Consider the following 15,590-nt stretch of genomic DNA (forward strand, 5'->3'; position numbering starts at 1 on the left):
TTCTTTGTCACTTGTTTGAACCTTTCCCCCTTTACTGAGAAACGTAGAGGATTGGGGCCACTGCATAAAGCTTCTGTGCTTTCAAGGTAATGTTCTGGGATCTTTCTCTCTTTTTTAAACATTTCATCCGACATTTGATCCTCCCTGGGTTGAAGAAATGTCACCAGCTCCACATTTTGAAGCATCCCTTTCTGAAGCACAGTCCAGCACATCTGTCCAAGCTAGCTTGGGATTGTCTCCTCTGAGGGGCAGGTGGGCATCTTTCCCATTGCCTGCCAACAGGGTGCTTTCAGGGGCTACACTGGGCAAGGGATGTCGATGATGTCACAATAGCTGCCTGTCAAAGGGGCCTGAAAGGGCGTCCCCTCCCCCAGATGCCAGAAACTCACTTTGCCGGGGGGTCATAGAAATGGCCCAGGGTGGCTCTCAAGGAAACCAGCACGTGAAGTGGAGCAGAGAGTGGTGCCAGCGGACCTCTTCATCGGCCTTCGGTGCTGGTCTCCGTTTCCTCCAAGGTGAACTGTTGCGACAGAGCGCCTTCCTTGCGGGGTGTGACTCATGAGTGGCAGGAAGGAATCTGTGTGCTTACGGGATATTTTTGGTAATTCCCTTCCAGCACTGCAGAGGGCAGAGTCTGACTTCTGGCTAACATAAAGGACTTTCTAGAATGTTTAGATGCAAGAAAAAACTAATAAGATAGGCTGCCGGTCCTTGTAGGAAGTTCTCAGCTGATCAAGTGAGTGGTTTGACTCCCTCTAAAGCAGGTCCGTGAGTTCATTGATTTAGGGAAGACGCCATGGCTCGGCGATAGAGCATCTGCTTGGCAGGCAGAAGGTCCCAGGCTCAATCCCCAGCATCTCCAGGTCAAAGCAGGTGATGTGGGAAGCCTTCCCCTGAGAACTCGCAGAGCCACCACCAGAAAGAGTAGAAAATTCTAACCTCAATTGACCTAAGAATTCACACTATAAGGCAGGTTCATGTGTCCATTAATCTAGGGAAGAAGCCATGGATCAGTGGTAGAGTGTCTGCTTGGCATGCAGAAGGTTCCTGGTTCAGTCCCTGCCAGGTTCTGGATTCTTTTATACCAGTGGTTCTCAACCTTCCTAATGCCATGATCCCCTTTGGGTCACTGAGACCGGTGGCAGCGAGGTCGTAGCTTCACTGACCCCTGGGGAAAGGGTTGATAGACCCCCATAGGGGTCGAGGCCCCCAGGCTGAGAACCTGTTTCATACTATTGCGGTGAATGGATGCAGCTTTAATTTCTCTCACCTCACATTTTTTTGGGCCAGCCTTTACCTTTCCTCCTTCAGTCCCCTTCCTCCGTGCACCATGAGCTCCCCCCAAAAGAATGAGCAGACGGCAGGACTCAAGCCAAGGCCTCTGGGCCTGAAGGAAGGTAAGCGAAACCCCCACCCCCTTCCCCTTCCCTCCCTCCCACTGCTTCACAGATGGAAACAGGGATGGGCCTTGTCCCCCCCCCCCACTTCAACTGGGTGCTGTCTCATTGACTTTCATTTGACCGATCGTGCGGTCATTGAAAAGCCAAGGGGATCATGGTCCTTTGGCTCTACCTAGAGAACCTTATCTCTTAGGGCATGTTATCAAGAGTTTTAAGAAGGCCTCCCCAGAACTGTGGATTTTGGGGCGCTTTGGGAGTTTTGAGAAATGGGTAGGGGGCGCCTCCACAAAATGGCGGCTGGGGGAAGTGGAAGCAACCCCGAACTCTGGCCGTTTCAGAGCCAAGCAGATTCCTTGGATGGAGGTGATGGTTTCCAGATGTGGGCTCTGTGGAACCCTGAAGGTGCCACCTTCTGGACTTCTCTGAAATCTCTTTCTCCAATGGGGTGGGGTGTGGGGAGAGGAAAGCCAAGACTGGTCCTGTTGCTTCAGAGAAGAGACGCTTTGAGGAAGAAGCAAGGGGGCACCTGGAAGGCCATCGCTGTGCAGCATCAGGGCACCTTGGCGAACCAAATGAAGCCCAGAATTAGCTGCAGCTAATTATTTAGTTAGTCCTCCCAGATGTGCCAAAGGCACCTCGAAAAGGCATTCAGGAAGCAACCAGAGGCTTGGAGACAATGGGAAAAACAAAAGCTTACGGGGAAATGGAGGGGGAGGGGCTTGTTGTTGAATGTTTAGCTCTGAGGTCTTGCTGATAAACATCTAGCTTCTCTCTTTTCCGATCCTGACCCCTTGTCCCAGGCCTCTTAGAGATGTACCAGGGAGCGCTGCTCTATGACACCACCCTCATCGTGAACCTAGAGCCATTTCGCTGTCACAGGTGGGTCTCAGTTTTCAAGATGACTCCAGGGACTGCAAACCCTCCTCAGATGAGACCCTGGTACTGGGGGATGTGGCAGATGCGTTGGTACCATCTTGGCCCAGGTTGTCTCCCAAGAGAGAAAGAGTTGTGTCCCTTTCAAATTTCCCTCCCGAAACTTTCAGGTTCATTCAGCGCAAAATCCGTCTCCCAATGTCTTTTAGTCTTTGAGTTATTTGAAACTCACCGCATTGCATCTTGGATTTTTGTATGGGTATTGTGTAATATATATTGTTTTTAGGGGAATTTCATTGGGGTTTTCATGTCTTGTAACCCGCCACAAGCCTTTCGGGAGTGGCGGGCTAAAAATTGGATCAATGGATGGATGGATGGATGGATGGATGGATGGATGGATGGATGGATGGATGGATGGATGGATGGGTGGGTGGGTGGGTGGATGGGTGGATGGGTGGGTGGATGGGTGGGTGGGAGGGTGGGTGGATAGATCCTGTAATGGTTTGATTTGTGCTTGATCTCAGCAAGTGACCTGTGATTTGAACTTCCCTTTCTCTGCAGAACTCTTCTGGCAGCCCTGAGCCCATATTTTCGGGAACTTTTCACCAGCACTTGGCCCAATGGAAGAGAGATTGAGCTGACGAACGTGGACCCATCAACTATGGAAACCATTCTGCAATACATCTACACAGAGGATATCGTGCTCACAACTCAGGAGGCCCCAGACATCTTTGCAGGAGCCAGCCAGCTGCAGATTGTTCCGCTCCAGGATCTCTCCTGCAGGTAAGGCAAGGATCTGAAACATCATCACCACGAGTAATCTCGCACATTCCAGAAATGCTGTCAAGAGACGGGGCAGGAATCCGTTAGAGGTAGAAAAGGATTTGCATAAATCGCATTGACTTTTTGGACTGGAAAAATCTCTTTTTTTCATTTGGTCACTGCCTTGCACTAGATAAGCTGACTTAAACCTGACTCAATAGAATTTGGGAAGCTAAGCAGGGTCATCCAATGACAAAACCTGGGTGGGAGACCACCAAGGAAGACCGGGACTGCCAGTTTGGTGTAGTGGTTAGGAATGCCGACTTCTAATCTGGCGAGCTGGGTTTGATTCTGTACTCCCCCATATGCAGCCAGCTGGGTGACCTTGGGCTCCCCATGGCATTGATGAAGTTGTTCTGACCGAGCAGTGATATCAGGTCTCTCTCAGTCTCCCCTCCCTCACAGGGTATCTGTTGTGGGGAGAGGAAAGGGAAGGCGAATGTAAGCCGCTTTGACACTCCTTAAGGTAGAGAAAAGCGGCATATAAGAGCTAACATTCTTGGGAATTTGTGGGTGTGAAAGTCACCTGATTCCATAAGCCACGTTGATTCTTCAGGGACCTGTTCATTCTAGTGTCTTCTCTCCCCACCAGGTTCTTGATAGAAAACCTCTCCATGGAGAACTGCTTTGTAATGCACTCATTGGCTCGTGCTCACAAAAGCCAGCCCTTGTATCGTGCCACCATCAAGCTCCTCGCCCTCAACTTCGAGGAGGTCTTTGACCAGCAGCCCTTCCTCCAACTGGATCTCGGCACCATCATCCACCTGATATCGTCCAATGACCTCATGGTGGCCTCTGAGCTCAAAGTCTACCAGGCTGTGCGGCACTGGGTGAGCTTCCAGCCCAGCAAGCGCAGCCCGCATCTCGGCATGTTGATGCGCTACGTCCGGTTTCCCCTCTTCACCACCGCAGATCAGGTGGAACTCCAAAGGGACTTGGAGAGATGGGAGGACCTTCAGCTGAAATGGAAGCACCTGAACGGCAAAGAGAGACTACGCATAGCGGGCGGGCTACGGAAGGGCATGCTCAATCCGCACATCTTATGTGTCGACACCCAGATGCGCGAGTACCAAGAAGCAGGGAACGAGGAGGACTACATGGCTTGCTATGACCCTCAGACGGAAAAATGGGAGAAGTTCCCCGGTCCGGATTCCTTGACGCACTCATGCTGCGCGGCCGGAGACAATAAGATCTACATTTCCGGTGGGGCCTGCAGGAATTCTTATTCGCGGGCTCTGTACGAGTTTGATTCCTTCACGTGCCGATGGGCGCAGCTCCCCTCTATGGACATCCCCCGATGTGTGCATGGGTTCCTGTTCTACAAGGACAGCCTCTTCGCCGTGGGAGGCTGGTGGAAATTCCAAAGGTTCCTTAACTCCGCGGAGAGATTCGACATTGACAGAAGGCGGTGGACCAGGATCGCCCAGCTTCCTTTCGCCCTGAGTCACCCGGCTTCGTGCGTGTTCCGGAAAAAATTGTATTTCCTGGGCGGGGCCACGGGCATTGTGCTGAACTGGATGTTCCACCGAGGGTTTCTGGTTTACAAGCCCGACTCTGATACTTGGATTCAGGTCCCTCTTCCTGCCAGTTTCTTGGCCGCCGGAGCCATAGCGGTGGACAAAGGAATCTACGTCATTGGCGGTTTCTACGAGAAGAAGCCTCGGGACTCCATTGTGGGAGCCATGATCCCCGAAAACTGTCACGCGGCTCACAGGTGTTTCTTCGTCGACGAGGCTGGCAAAGTTACTTATAGCCGATGCATCCCGAAGCTACCCCAAGGATTAGGCAATGCAGGAGTGGTCCATTGCAACAACCGTATCTACGTCTTGGGCGGGGAGGACTTAACACAGCGCTACAAAACCATTTATTTTTGGGAAGCTGGCGAGTTCCGTTGGCGTCGGTGCGCCACCGAGATCCCCGTCCGCCAGGAAGGCATCAGCCGGTTTGGGTGCGCCACCTGGATGAGGCCCCAACCCCACATCCATGAGCTTTTCCAAAGAGCTTCACATGTTCTCACGGAGGCGCTCGGCAAGTAGGGTTGTTCGTGTAAGGACTTTTCAGGATGGCGGGAAGAAAAAAAGGTCAGGCGAGGGCATCCAAAGAGATTCTAGTAAAATTATGGAGGGTCACCACTGACTTGGGATGATCACGGACGGCCTTGCTACGCAGGTCTGTGTTAAGGTGCGCAGAGCTAAATGAAAGGAATTGCTTAACTACATGTCTAGAATGTGTCTTTTTTCACCCAGCATGCACAGGGGTTTCTGATGGAAGAAATGTACGGATGTTACCAATATCCACCTGGATGTGGGTAATGTGCAAACTAGATTTCTTTGGGGGGCGGGGCCTATGTCATGACTTTTCCCCATGAGTGGGAACTTGCAGCTCAATAAAGACACTGGAAGATTCATCAGCGCTCCTTCAGCTGCCGTCCGCACTTTCTTGGTTCACAAAAAGGAACAGGGGCTAACATTCTTCCAAAGGGAACATGTCCATCCTTTAGGCACCCCACTTACACATCCATGCTCCAGGAGAACAGAAGAACATGAAAATTAAAATTAGGACCAAATTAGAGCTGCTAACTCCAAGCTGGTAAATTCCTGCAGATTTGGGAACGGAGTTTGGGGAGGATCGGGGTCTCGGTGGGATGGAAGACTGCGTACTTAGCCGATGGAATGTAGGTGAGGCTGAGAGAGCTCTTTCAGGACTGCTTGGTCAGAACAGCCCTATCAGGGCTGTGACTAGCCCAGGGTTGCTCAGCTGGCTTCATGTGGGAGAGCAGGGAACCAAACCGGGCTCACCAGATTAGAAGCCGCCACCCTTAGCCGTTACTCCACACGGGTTGGTGGATGAGTTTGCTAAGTGGTTGGAAATCCTCCCCCATGTTCTGGTTGCATGGCCCTTTCAAAATGCTTCCCCCCCCCCCTCCATTTCCCTGCTATTTTAGCTAGCCACTGCCAAAGGGGAAATGAGATCAGGAAATCTTGAATGAAGAATTTGGTTGTAAGAAAGCAGGAAGAAACTTGCAAATGTTTATCTTCTGCTTGCAAATAACAGGCACGCCTTTTTCCCTTCTGCTATTAGGCCGAAGTGAAAGGCATCCCGACAGAATCTATGAAGCCAGGGTTAGGGAAGGGAAGAAATAGGAGCTGGTGGCAGTTTTCGGAGGGAGGGAAGGCCGCACGGCTTAGCCCGACCTCCTGCAATCGCAGAAGCTGAAAAGCGTCAGTCCTTGGGAAACCTCCGCAGGGGCAAATAACCTCCGGATCTCGCTCTCCTTCAAAGACCCTCGCTGGGGTCACCAGAAGTCAGCTGTGCTTAGACAGGCCTTTACATACCCACATCAAGGGTCGCAGAATATGCACACACAGGAAAAGCAGATGCAGGGTGCCTTCAGTGGATAGAAGCCAGCACGCTGGGAAAGGTGTGGCCAATTCTTTAAGCCCCAAAAGGGAAAAAAGAAATCTGTAATACCTGCTTGCTCCGCTGGAGCTGAAAGCAGATTGGGAAATGGCAGTGGGGGGGGGAGTTAACCCTTCCCTTACCCCGTTCTTGTACCCCCCCCCCATCCATACAAAGTGCCCCCCTTCTTTTGCTGCTCAGTGTCATGCAAACATATCTAATTATACCTTTCCAGCATGACATGCATGTCAGGCTTCTTTCTCATTCGTTCCGGGAAGACGCCTTATAAACTTTTAAAATAACACCTTATTTTGTGTGTGGTTCTTTTCTGTTTAAAATGGGAAGGCACCTCGGGCGTAACTTTACGGCAAAGTGGCCGATAAACCGCTCGTCCTGCAAAGGACAAAGAGACTCCACCTTGGAGGCAGCCATATTTATTCCTTTCGTTTTATCCTGTTCCGCAGCGAGCCCTCGGTCTCCCGGCCAGCGGATCCCTGCAGGAACCACGCGGACACGGGCCTTGCAAGCAAGGCCAGGGCGCCCCCTAGCGCCGCTAGGTCCTCACTACATCAATGGCGGTCAGGGCCACCGAGGTCTTTCGGAACAGCTCCAGGATGGGCCTTCTGGGGACCTTCATGGTCGTGCATCCGAAGCCGCTGAGCCCCCAGCTGGTATACGGCAGCCTGTCCTTGCACAAAGTCCACTTGGTGGCCCCCGGTTCCCAGTAATAAACCGTGTTGTAATACTCCTCGTCGTTCCCACCTTCGAGCTCATTGTACAAATAGGTATTTTCTCCTCCGAGGACGTAGATCCGATTCTTCCAGCGCACCACGCCGGCTCCCGCCAGCTCCGTCGGGAGCCGGGGGATGTGGACGTTCTTGTCCATCTTCCCGTCTTCCCGCAGGAAGAAACACTTCCGGCTGCAGTGCAAATTTCCCGCGTCGGGCCAGCGCTCGTTACGGTGCCTCACCCTGCCCCGGAAGTAGCCTCCGATCACGTAGATCCCGTTGTTCATGGCCACGGCGCCGGACCAATAACATTCTTTATCCAGGAACATCTGGGTCCACAGGTCCGCGCTGGTATCATAGATCAGGACTTTCCGGGAGGCGTACCACGAGCCCATGGAATCCGTCACCCCGCCGATCAGGTAGAGCCTGTCCCTGAAAGCCACGGAGGCAAAGTGGCTGAGCGTGAAAGGCATCCTGCGGATGCGCGTCCAGGTCTTCTCGGACAAGTCGAACCTCTCGCCGGAGTCGAGGTAATGCTCGTATCGGCACCAGCCTCCCATAGCGTAGAGATGTTGACCGCAGGCCAGAAATCCATGGGAGGCCCGGGCCACGGACATGGACGGGAGCTGGGTCCAGCGACCCCTCAAGGAGCTGTACTCGTGCAACGTATCCGAATAGGTGTCATCCGTGTGGACTCCTCCCGTGACGTACAGCTTGTCCTCCACGGCCACGCACCGGGCACAGTAGAGGCACTTCAGGAGGGGCAGCTTTTCCCACGTCTCGGTTTGCGGGTCAAAGCAGGCCACCTGGAAGTCCTTGGTTTTCAACTCAGGCCCCTCCATGCTGAAGAGGTCCACGCACACGATGCAGGTGTTGAACATGCCTTGCCTCAAGCAGCCACTCTCTCGCAGCCTCTCTTGCCAGTTGAGGCGCTTCCACCTCAAGCGCAGGTTCCGGTAGGCGGCCAGCTCGGACTGCACCTCCTTCAGCTCTTCCGGGGTCAGCAACGGGAGCCGGACATGACCCAGCAGCAGCCCGAGGGACGGGAGACGGCTCGTCCCTTGGGCCGTCACCCACCGCCACACGGCCCGGTAGATGGTGAGTTCGGAAGCCACCATCAGGCTGTCCCAGGAGATGATGCTGGTCACCGTGCTGGGGTACAAGTTGAGGAAGCTTTGGTCTTCCACCGAGAGCCGCCTGAAATGCAACACGACCAGGTTCTTGGCTTGGTGGAGGAGAGTCTGGTCGCCGTGCGCGTAGCCCAGCTGGTAAAGGCTTAGGCAGTTCTCCACGGAAATCTGCTCCAAGAGGAACCTGGGGAAGAAGAAGAAGAAGAAGAAGAGTTGGTTCTTATATGCTGCTTTTCCCTACCGGAAGGAGGCTCAAAGCGGCTTACAGTCGCCTTCCCATTCCTCTCCCCACCACAGACACCCTGGCGCCCTTGGAAAGGGAGTCAGCGGGGAATCTGACACACTGATGTTCTCATGGTGGACCTTCACTAAAGGGGTGTACTTGAGCAAAACAGAGAACCCCCCTAGAGGCAACTTTACCACAGCTACCTGGAACAGCTTTCTAGCAGAGGGAGGATCTGGAGCCTGCTGGCTGCCACAAAGAGGTCTTTAACGGTGTCCGGCGTGAGCTCGATCTCCTCTGTGTAGTAATAATCCACCAGCATTTGGAAAATGTCCGGGTCCATGTCCTCCAGCAGAACCTCGCCGTCCTGCGACTCTCGGAAGGAGCTGGAGAACATGGCTCGGAAGTAGGGGTTGATGGCGGCGAGCAGCATCCTGGAGGAGGCAGAAGAGACAAGAGAGGTCCTTGCACTGAATGCCCAGTGGGGCTTCTGCCCAGCGGGGCTTCTGATTGGCCACTGGAGAGCCAATGAGCTGCGCTTTGGCAGCAGCTGATATCACAGCACAGAGATTGTCACTGCGCGACTGAAGTCTCCGCCTCCTGCAGCAGCCATTTTGTGGCAGTCTCCGCCTCCTGCAGCAGCCATTTTGTGGCTGTGTGTGCCGTGCCGTGTCAGAATCCCAAAGTCGCCTGCAGGCTCGAAAAGGTCGGGGACCCCTGCTTTAAACCAGACCAACTGGCAGAGGGAAAGAAATGCCTTCCAAAGAGCCAGTAACTCTAGAAGTGGAAATTTAGACTGGTCCTACAGACCGGTCCACGAAGCGCATGAAGTATATACAATACCTGTGACATGGAAACCGTTCACCCCCAACCACGATGGTTGTATCACACAGCAGCTGTTTCTGATGCAGTTCCTTGAGCCCTGCCAGAAGCAGAAAGGAGTCCATTGGCAAGGGCGTCCACTAAAAATAACAAGGAGGCGGAGCCACAGAGGAGGAGTTGGAAAGAGGCCATAAAACTTCCGACCGCCCTGGCGGAAGAGTGCCGTTTCTCAGCCCCCACGAATTTTGACGGCTTCGTCAGGGCCCGGATCTCAGCTGGAAACTCCTCCCCCCAGGTTGGGGCCAGGTTCGAAAAGGCCCTGCCTCTGGTCGAGGTCAGGCACACAGCCTTGGGGCTTGGGATCGCCAGCAGATTGGGAGTTGATGAGCATTATGCCCTCTGGGGGACATGCCGGGTAAAGGCCACAGGCCACAGAGGTCCATAAAGGTCAGCACCAGAACCCTGAACCTGATCCGGAACTCCACCGGCAACCCATGTACTTGTCAGAGTGCAGGTTGTATATGAGCCCTCCGAGGGTGTCTCTGTGAGGATCCGTGCTGCTGCATTTTGTACCAGCTGTAACCTCTGGATCACAGCCAAGGGCAGCCCCACGCAGAGCAAGATACGGTAATCTAGCCTGGAGGTGACCGTCACATGGATCACTGTGGCTAGGTCTTCCGGGGCCAGACAGGGTGCAAGCAGCTTCGCTGGGTACATTTGTGACCTGCGCCTGCATCGATAAGGAGGTCTCAAGGGTTACCCCTCAGCTGAGCAGCAGGAAGGGCTGGGTGTCACCAGTGTATTTGTGACACCCTAGCCCATAGCCCCTGGGCCAGCTATGCAGGAGGGTGCTTAGAAGAAGAAGAGAAGAAGAAGAGTTAGCTCTTATATGCCACTTTTCTCTACCTGAAGGAGGCTCAAAGTGGCTTACAATTGCCTTCCCTTTCCTCTCCCCACAACAGACACCCTGTGAGGGAGGTGAGGCTGAGAGAGCCCTGATATTCCTGCCCGGTCAGAACAGCCCAAGGTCACCCAGCCCAAGGTCACCCAGCTGGCTGCATGTGGGGGAGTGCAGAATCAAACACGGCATGCCAGATTAGAAGTCCGCACTCCTGACCACTACACCAAACTGGCTCTCTAGAGATGCTGACTACCAAAATGATCCGCTCCACTCCTGACTCAAGTGCAGAGGCCCAGCGTTCTTTTAGCAACTGTCCTCGCCTTAGCAATACCCTGCGGGCGAAACATCCATGCAAAAAGCCACGGAAGCAAAGGGGATTGTTTGTGTTGCCCTGGGGTGGGGTACAGAAGCAGACATACGACCTTCCTCGGCCAAGGCGGGCTTGCACCCTGGGTCACGTCACGTACCCTCCCGGAGGTAGTCGAGCAAGGGCTTGGGCTCATCTTCCAAGCTGTCCTCACTCAAATCCATCGCTAATTCGTCATCGCTCCCAGCACTTGCTCCAGAAAGCGGAGGGGCGTAAGAAGTCATTCTTCCTGGAAGCCCTAAAAAAAGAGGGGAGGGGGGTGATGTGCCAGGTCCGTCTTGCCCTTCCCTGAGCTGCAGATTTGAAACGGGGCGCATCAAGCCTTCACGTAAACAGGACCCTGCTGGATCAGGCCAGAGGGCCGTCTCATCCAACATCCCGCAGCCTTCCTGAAATTGGAAGCCGTTTGGAGACTCCTGCGGGTCGTGAAAAATGGGGTGTAAAATCCTGCAATTGTAAGCTGTTGGGAGACTTATTCGGCTAGTGGGGAAAGGGGGCATAAAAACCAAGTCTCCTTCTTCTTCTGGCCATAGCAGGAAGGGCTTTGTGGATCAGTTCTTCTGCATGCTGCCATCCTCGGCAGAATTACACCCTTCTAAGTCCATCGGATTCAATGGGCTTACAAGGGTGTGATTCTCTCTAGACTGGCCTGGTCTGTTTGCAGACCTGGGGACAAAACAAGGACCAAAGCCCTGCTATGTTCCCCTCGAGGCCAGTGAAATCTCATCCCCTGGGGAGAATCCTGCTATTCTTTCTCTTCCGTTGGTGTGACGGAAAGCAGGGTGCAAAGGATCTTTGACCATCCCTCTCAAGAGCGGTCCCACCTGTCCTCCCAGCCCCACCTGGGTCCAGAGCGGTGTTGCAACGGGGCTCCTCGTGCCCCCACAGATTAAGGGCAGCCATGCCCCCCTCCTCCCCAACCTGAGCTTCAGCCTGCCTCCCATTGGCCCACCCGGGGCAGGTGTCACAGTCTGTTTTGCATCATGGGCTCTGATTCATTAAACTGTGATTGTGTACCTCGAGGGAAAGGGGGGCAAGGGCCTGCTGCCTGCAGCCTGGAGGAAGGGGAGGACTGAGCAGAAGGGAGGTCAACGGGGAGTTTTGGGGGTCAGGAGCCAGCTCAAGTGCACCACCGGCATTGCTGGTCAGAGGGGGAACTGCCGGCCGCTCTGATTAGGAGTGACAGAGCGGTTTGTTGCCTGAGTTTCAATACGCAAAGGAGGAGGGCAACACGATTAAGACATTTAAATCGTTTTATTGTTTCACGTGGTCTGGTGCTTCGGACCACTTTGCAAATTGAAACTCAGCCAACACGGATCACGTTCGTTTTCTCCACGGTCCATGCGCACTTGTGACCCGGTAGACCTTCTCAAGAGGAAATCTAACCGTCTTTAGCAACAATTCGGGATGCTCTATGTGCCGGCTGTCCAGCATTTGTCCGGCCATATCACCTGCTGCCCTTTCAGGCCATTGGCTAGCCCAGATTCTGGATTTCGAACCGCTCTCTGACCCAGGGAAGGGAAATCCCCAAGGGATTTGCCCCGGCCTACCCCATAGGGAATGCAACTCAGACCCTGAAAGGGACACTGACATCTCACAACTCACACGGGACAGATCTTCAATTAGTCTGAGGAAGAGTGCTTGCTCTCGAAAGCTCACGCCTTGAATAAATCTTTGTTGGTCTTAAAGGTGCCCCTGGACTCTGATTTTGTTTAGATCTTCAATCCACGAGCTCAGAGACCCAAACCTCGACAGCTTTCAGAAATGAGACTCTGATTTTATTGTGCTTCTTTTAAGTCCTTTTCGACAACTTCCCTTTAAGGAGCTGACAGCTTTTTTGAAATGACAACCACTACACAAATGAACATCGACACACAATACTGTACTGTTTCCATAGAACGTCAGGGCTCTTCCCACCGGAAAAATCAGGAAGAAAGCAGGGGAGTGATTTGAAATCGCTGAGCATATTTTTAATCTACAGCAATATCCCTCTCTCTTTGCCGCCTCTGAAGGCTCCCCCAATCTGGGCAACCAGAACAATGGAAATAAAAAAGACGGGAAGATTTGTGCATATTAAATTTGAAAAGTAGCACAGGGGGAAAAAAAACGAAACAGTGATACAAGGCCACCCAGGAAATAAAAGAGGGAAGAACAGAGAAAGGAATGGGGAAGGGGAACAGCAAATGTTGCAAGAACCAGCGTGATATCTCCTCGTGCTCCCCCGCCCCCCCCCCAGGCATTCCCCCACAGTCGGAAAACTCAAAGGGATATCACGCAATAAGCATCTCACTGCGCCCCGTCAAGGCCCTAACCCTAAAATAAACCCAGTATGAATCCACATCTTTTAACATGAATTTTTACATGGAAAAAAAAAACGGGGGTGGGGGATATTTGTACATCGGATGGCCTTTCCTAATCGTTCCTTAAACCAGGGGTAGTCAACCTGTGGTCCTCCAGATGTCCATGGACTACAATTCCCATGAGCCCCTGCCAGCGTTGGCAGGGGCTCATGGGAATTGTAGTCCATGGACATCTGGAGGACCACAGGTTGACTACCCCTGCCTTAAACGATCCACTCCCAGATCCGAACCATACTTATGCTACTCCTAACCTCGGATTTAAACCCGTTATGAATCCACATTTTTTTTTCAATATATATTTTTACATTAAAAATAATGCAAAAACTATTTATTCATTTCATGGCCTTTCTGAGCTGTGTTTCTAACACGTCTCTGGCCCTGCTGCTCCCTCTAGTCCTGCATCTTTGGAAGTTTTTAAGAAGAGGCTAGAGAGTCGTCTGACAGAAAGGCTGATTTTTATGAACTTAGGCAGATGGTGAGTGGGTGGGCAGAAAGGGATGTGCCAGGGTTTGTCTCTTGTTGCCCTTTCTTGCATAACTAGGGAATTGCTGATTTGCCACTGTGGGAGGGTAGGTGAATTCCCTTCAGGCCAGGCTGGATACTGGAGATTTTTAAAGGGGGGGGTCATTTGGTCCTGATATTGGGGTCACTTCTAATGAAATGACTCTGTCGGTTTACCTGCCAACCAGGCAGTTCAGGTGAGACCACTTTGCCATCTTGTGTTGAGATGAGAGAAGGCACCTTAAGTTAAAGCTGGAGAATCCTTCTGCATAGCCCAAGAAGGCTCTCTTCACCCCTGCCGTTTGGCAAGTGATTGAAATGCACATGGAGAAAATGAGGCAGCCCCCACCTCCAGCTACTTCCTGACCTCCAGCACCTGTGGGTTTCCAAATAGACCCTCCCCCCATGGATCATTTTACATCAGTGAAATGGTGCGGGGTCAGGCTCCATCCCCTTTTCTGTGTTGTTCACTGAGCCTGCAGGACTTAAGGTGCATCTATGAGTCACAGGTGACTGATTTTGTTTCTGTGCATCATGCATCTTTCAAAAGGGGCGGAGGGTCTGTGTGCTTCAGCGGTGCGCGGAGGGGTTGCCAATTCTGGCTTGGAAATTCCGGCAGATTTAGAGATGGCGCCAGGGGAGAGCAGAGGCTGAGAAGGGGAGCGAGCTCTGCGGAGAAGGGACGCCACTAGGACAGTCCCAAAGACAGAGTCTGCTCTCTGACGGAACTGTTTCCTCCAGAGGAGTTTTGCCTCAGTGTTAATTTTGGAAAACACCAAGGCCCACCCAGTGGTAGCCTGACGCGCACAGCATGCGCCATTAGATGGAATTTGCGTTTTCCTGTGTTTGTGAAGATGAGGATAACCTTTTTTGTCCAGCATTTGCTAAATGATGCTGTGGGTGCGGACCTTTCTCACTGCCTGGGGACCTCCTGCTATCACAACTGCTCTCAGACCCCGCCCCCTAAATCTGCAGGTATTTCTCAACCCAGAGCTGGCAGCCCTAGTTGAGGGCTGGGGAAATATAACTCTCTTGCAACAGAGCGGACGCCTGTCTTCAGTGGGTCATGTGCACGTTTTTGAGGACGCCCGATGGCCGCCAGCAGGTTTTCGTCAGCCTCGTTTCCTTCCCCTGTCTCCTCTTGGCCAATTTCCACTTGAGGAAGCCCATTTGGAGAAGTGTGCCCAAGGACGAGCACCCGTCCCACAAACGTGGACGTCAAGCGGAGAAGTCCGGGCGAAGGAACTGGCGCCAGCAAACAGTGGAAGCGGCCACCAACAGCCTGCGATTGTGGGGTTGTTGACCTGGGGGGGGGGTGTTTATTTCTAGTATTTATGAAACTGTGAATTGCTTGCGAGGCCTATGGGGAAACAAGCAGTGGCCAACCACCACTGAATCTCTCCGGCCGTGTAAACTTTGCAGGGGTGGCCCCATTGTGGCTCTCCAAATGCCCATGGACTACAATTCCCATGAACCTCTGCCAGGCAGGGGCTCATGGGAATTGTAGTCCATGGGCATCTGGAGAGCCACAATGCCCCCCCCGGGGGTGCTCATAAGTTGGAAGGAAGGAAGCAAGGAAGCAAGGAAGGGGTGACATGAAGTTTGGGGATAATTAGCAGAATGCAGCTCTTGGGGAAGGAGAACAGGAGGGTTATTGAACCACCCCATTTCCAGAATTGCTTCCTCCCTGCAGGGTAGGCTATGGCACGGCTAAAGCAGTGTGGGTTAGAGCGTGCTTCATCAGGTCCCTCGGGCAACATCAGAATAGGGAAACGGCAGGGAAAGCCAGCACTGGTGCGGGGAAAAAAGTTTTCCGTTTAAAGAACAATGGTCCAAATTTGAAAAACTTCAATAGAAATAGATTTGTAAAGTTTTTTCCCCTGCACCATCCCTGGCCCCCTTGGCAGACAGATGGAGATGGAGAGGGGGGGGGCTGCCAACCTCCAGGTGTGGCCAGGAGATCTCCTGGGATTACAGCCGCTCTCAAAAGGCCAGCAATCCATTAAAACGCCTGGAGGATGGACTCTGTGGCCTCATGCCCCGCCGAGGTCCCTTCCTTCCCCG

The 15,590-nt window shown here is 52.9% G+C and overlaps 2 protein-coding genes across 4 annotated transcripts; one reads left to right on the forward strand and one right to left on the reverse strand.

Moving 5' to 3' along the window:
* The first annotated feature begins 347 nt into the window (after positions 1–347).
* On the forward strand, positions 348–5,308 carry LOC143824364 (kelch-like protein 24a). 2 transcript variants are annotated; one of them, XM_077311569.1, is made up of 5 exons: positions 348–515; positions 1,291–1,397; positions 2,201–2,279; positions 2,835–3,056; positions 3,688–5,308. In XM_077311569.1, the coding sequence occupies exons 2-5, from the start codon at positions 1,331–1,333 to the stop codon at positions 5,129–5,131; spliced, it is 1,812 nt and encodes a 603-aa protein (XP_077167684.1). In that variant the 5' UTR covers positions 348–515; positions 1,291–1,330; the 3' UTR covers positions 5,132–5,308. The 2 variants fall into 2 exon arrangements, with proteins under 2 accessions (XP_077167684.1, XP_077167685.1); XM_077311570.1 differs by lacking the exon at positions 348–515 and having other exon boundaries at positions 1,289–1,396; positions 2,186–2,279.
* Positions 5,309–6,898: 1,590 nt separating this feature from the next.
* On the reverse strand, positions 6,899–11,592 carry LOC143824386 (kelch-like protein 38). 2 transcript variants are annotated; one of them, XM_077311625.1, is made up of 5 exons: positions 11,508–11,592; positions 10,766–10,903; positions 9,419–9,497; positions 8,782–9,009; positions 6,899–8,536 (listed from the first exon to the last, which is right to left on the reverse strand). In XM_077311625.1, exons 1-5 carry the CDS (start codon positions 11,566–11,568, stop codon positions 7,048–7,050), a joined length of 1,995 nt encoding a protein of 664 aa, XP_077167740.1. In that variant the 5' UTR covers positions 11,569–11,592; the 3' UTR covers positions 6,899–7,047. The 2 variants fall into 2 exon arrangements, with proteins under 2 accessions (XP_077167740.1, XP_077167739.1); XM_077311624.1 differs by having other exon boundaries at positions 11,490–11,568.
* Positions 11,593–15,590: the final 3,998 nt, after the last annotated feature.

Source organism: Paroedura picta, chromosome 15, assembly GCF_049243985.1.
Source record: "Paroedura picta isolate Pp20150507F chromosome 15, Ppicta_v3.0, whole genome shotgun sequence".
NCBI lineage: Eukaryota > Metazoa > Chordata > Lepidosauria > Squamata > Gekkonidae > Paroedura > Paroedura picta.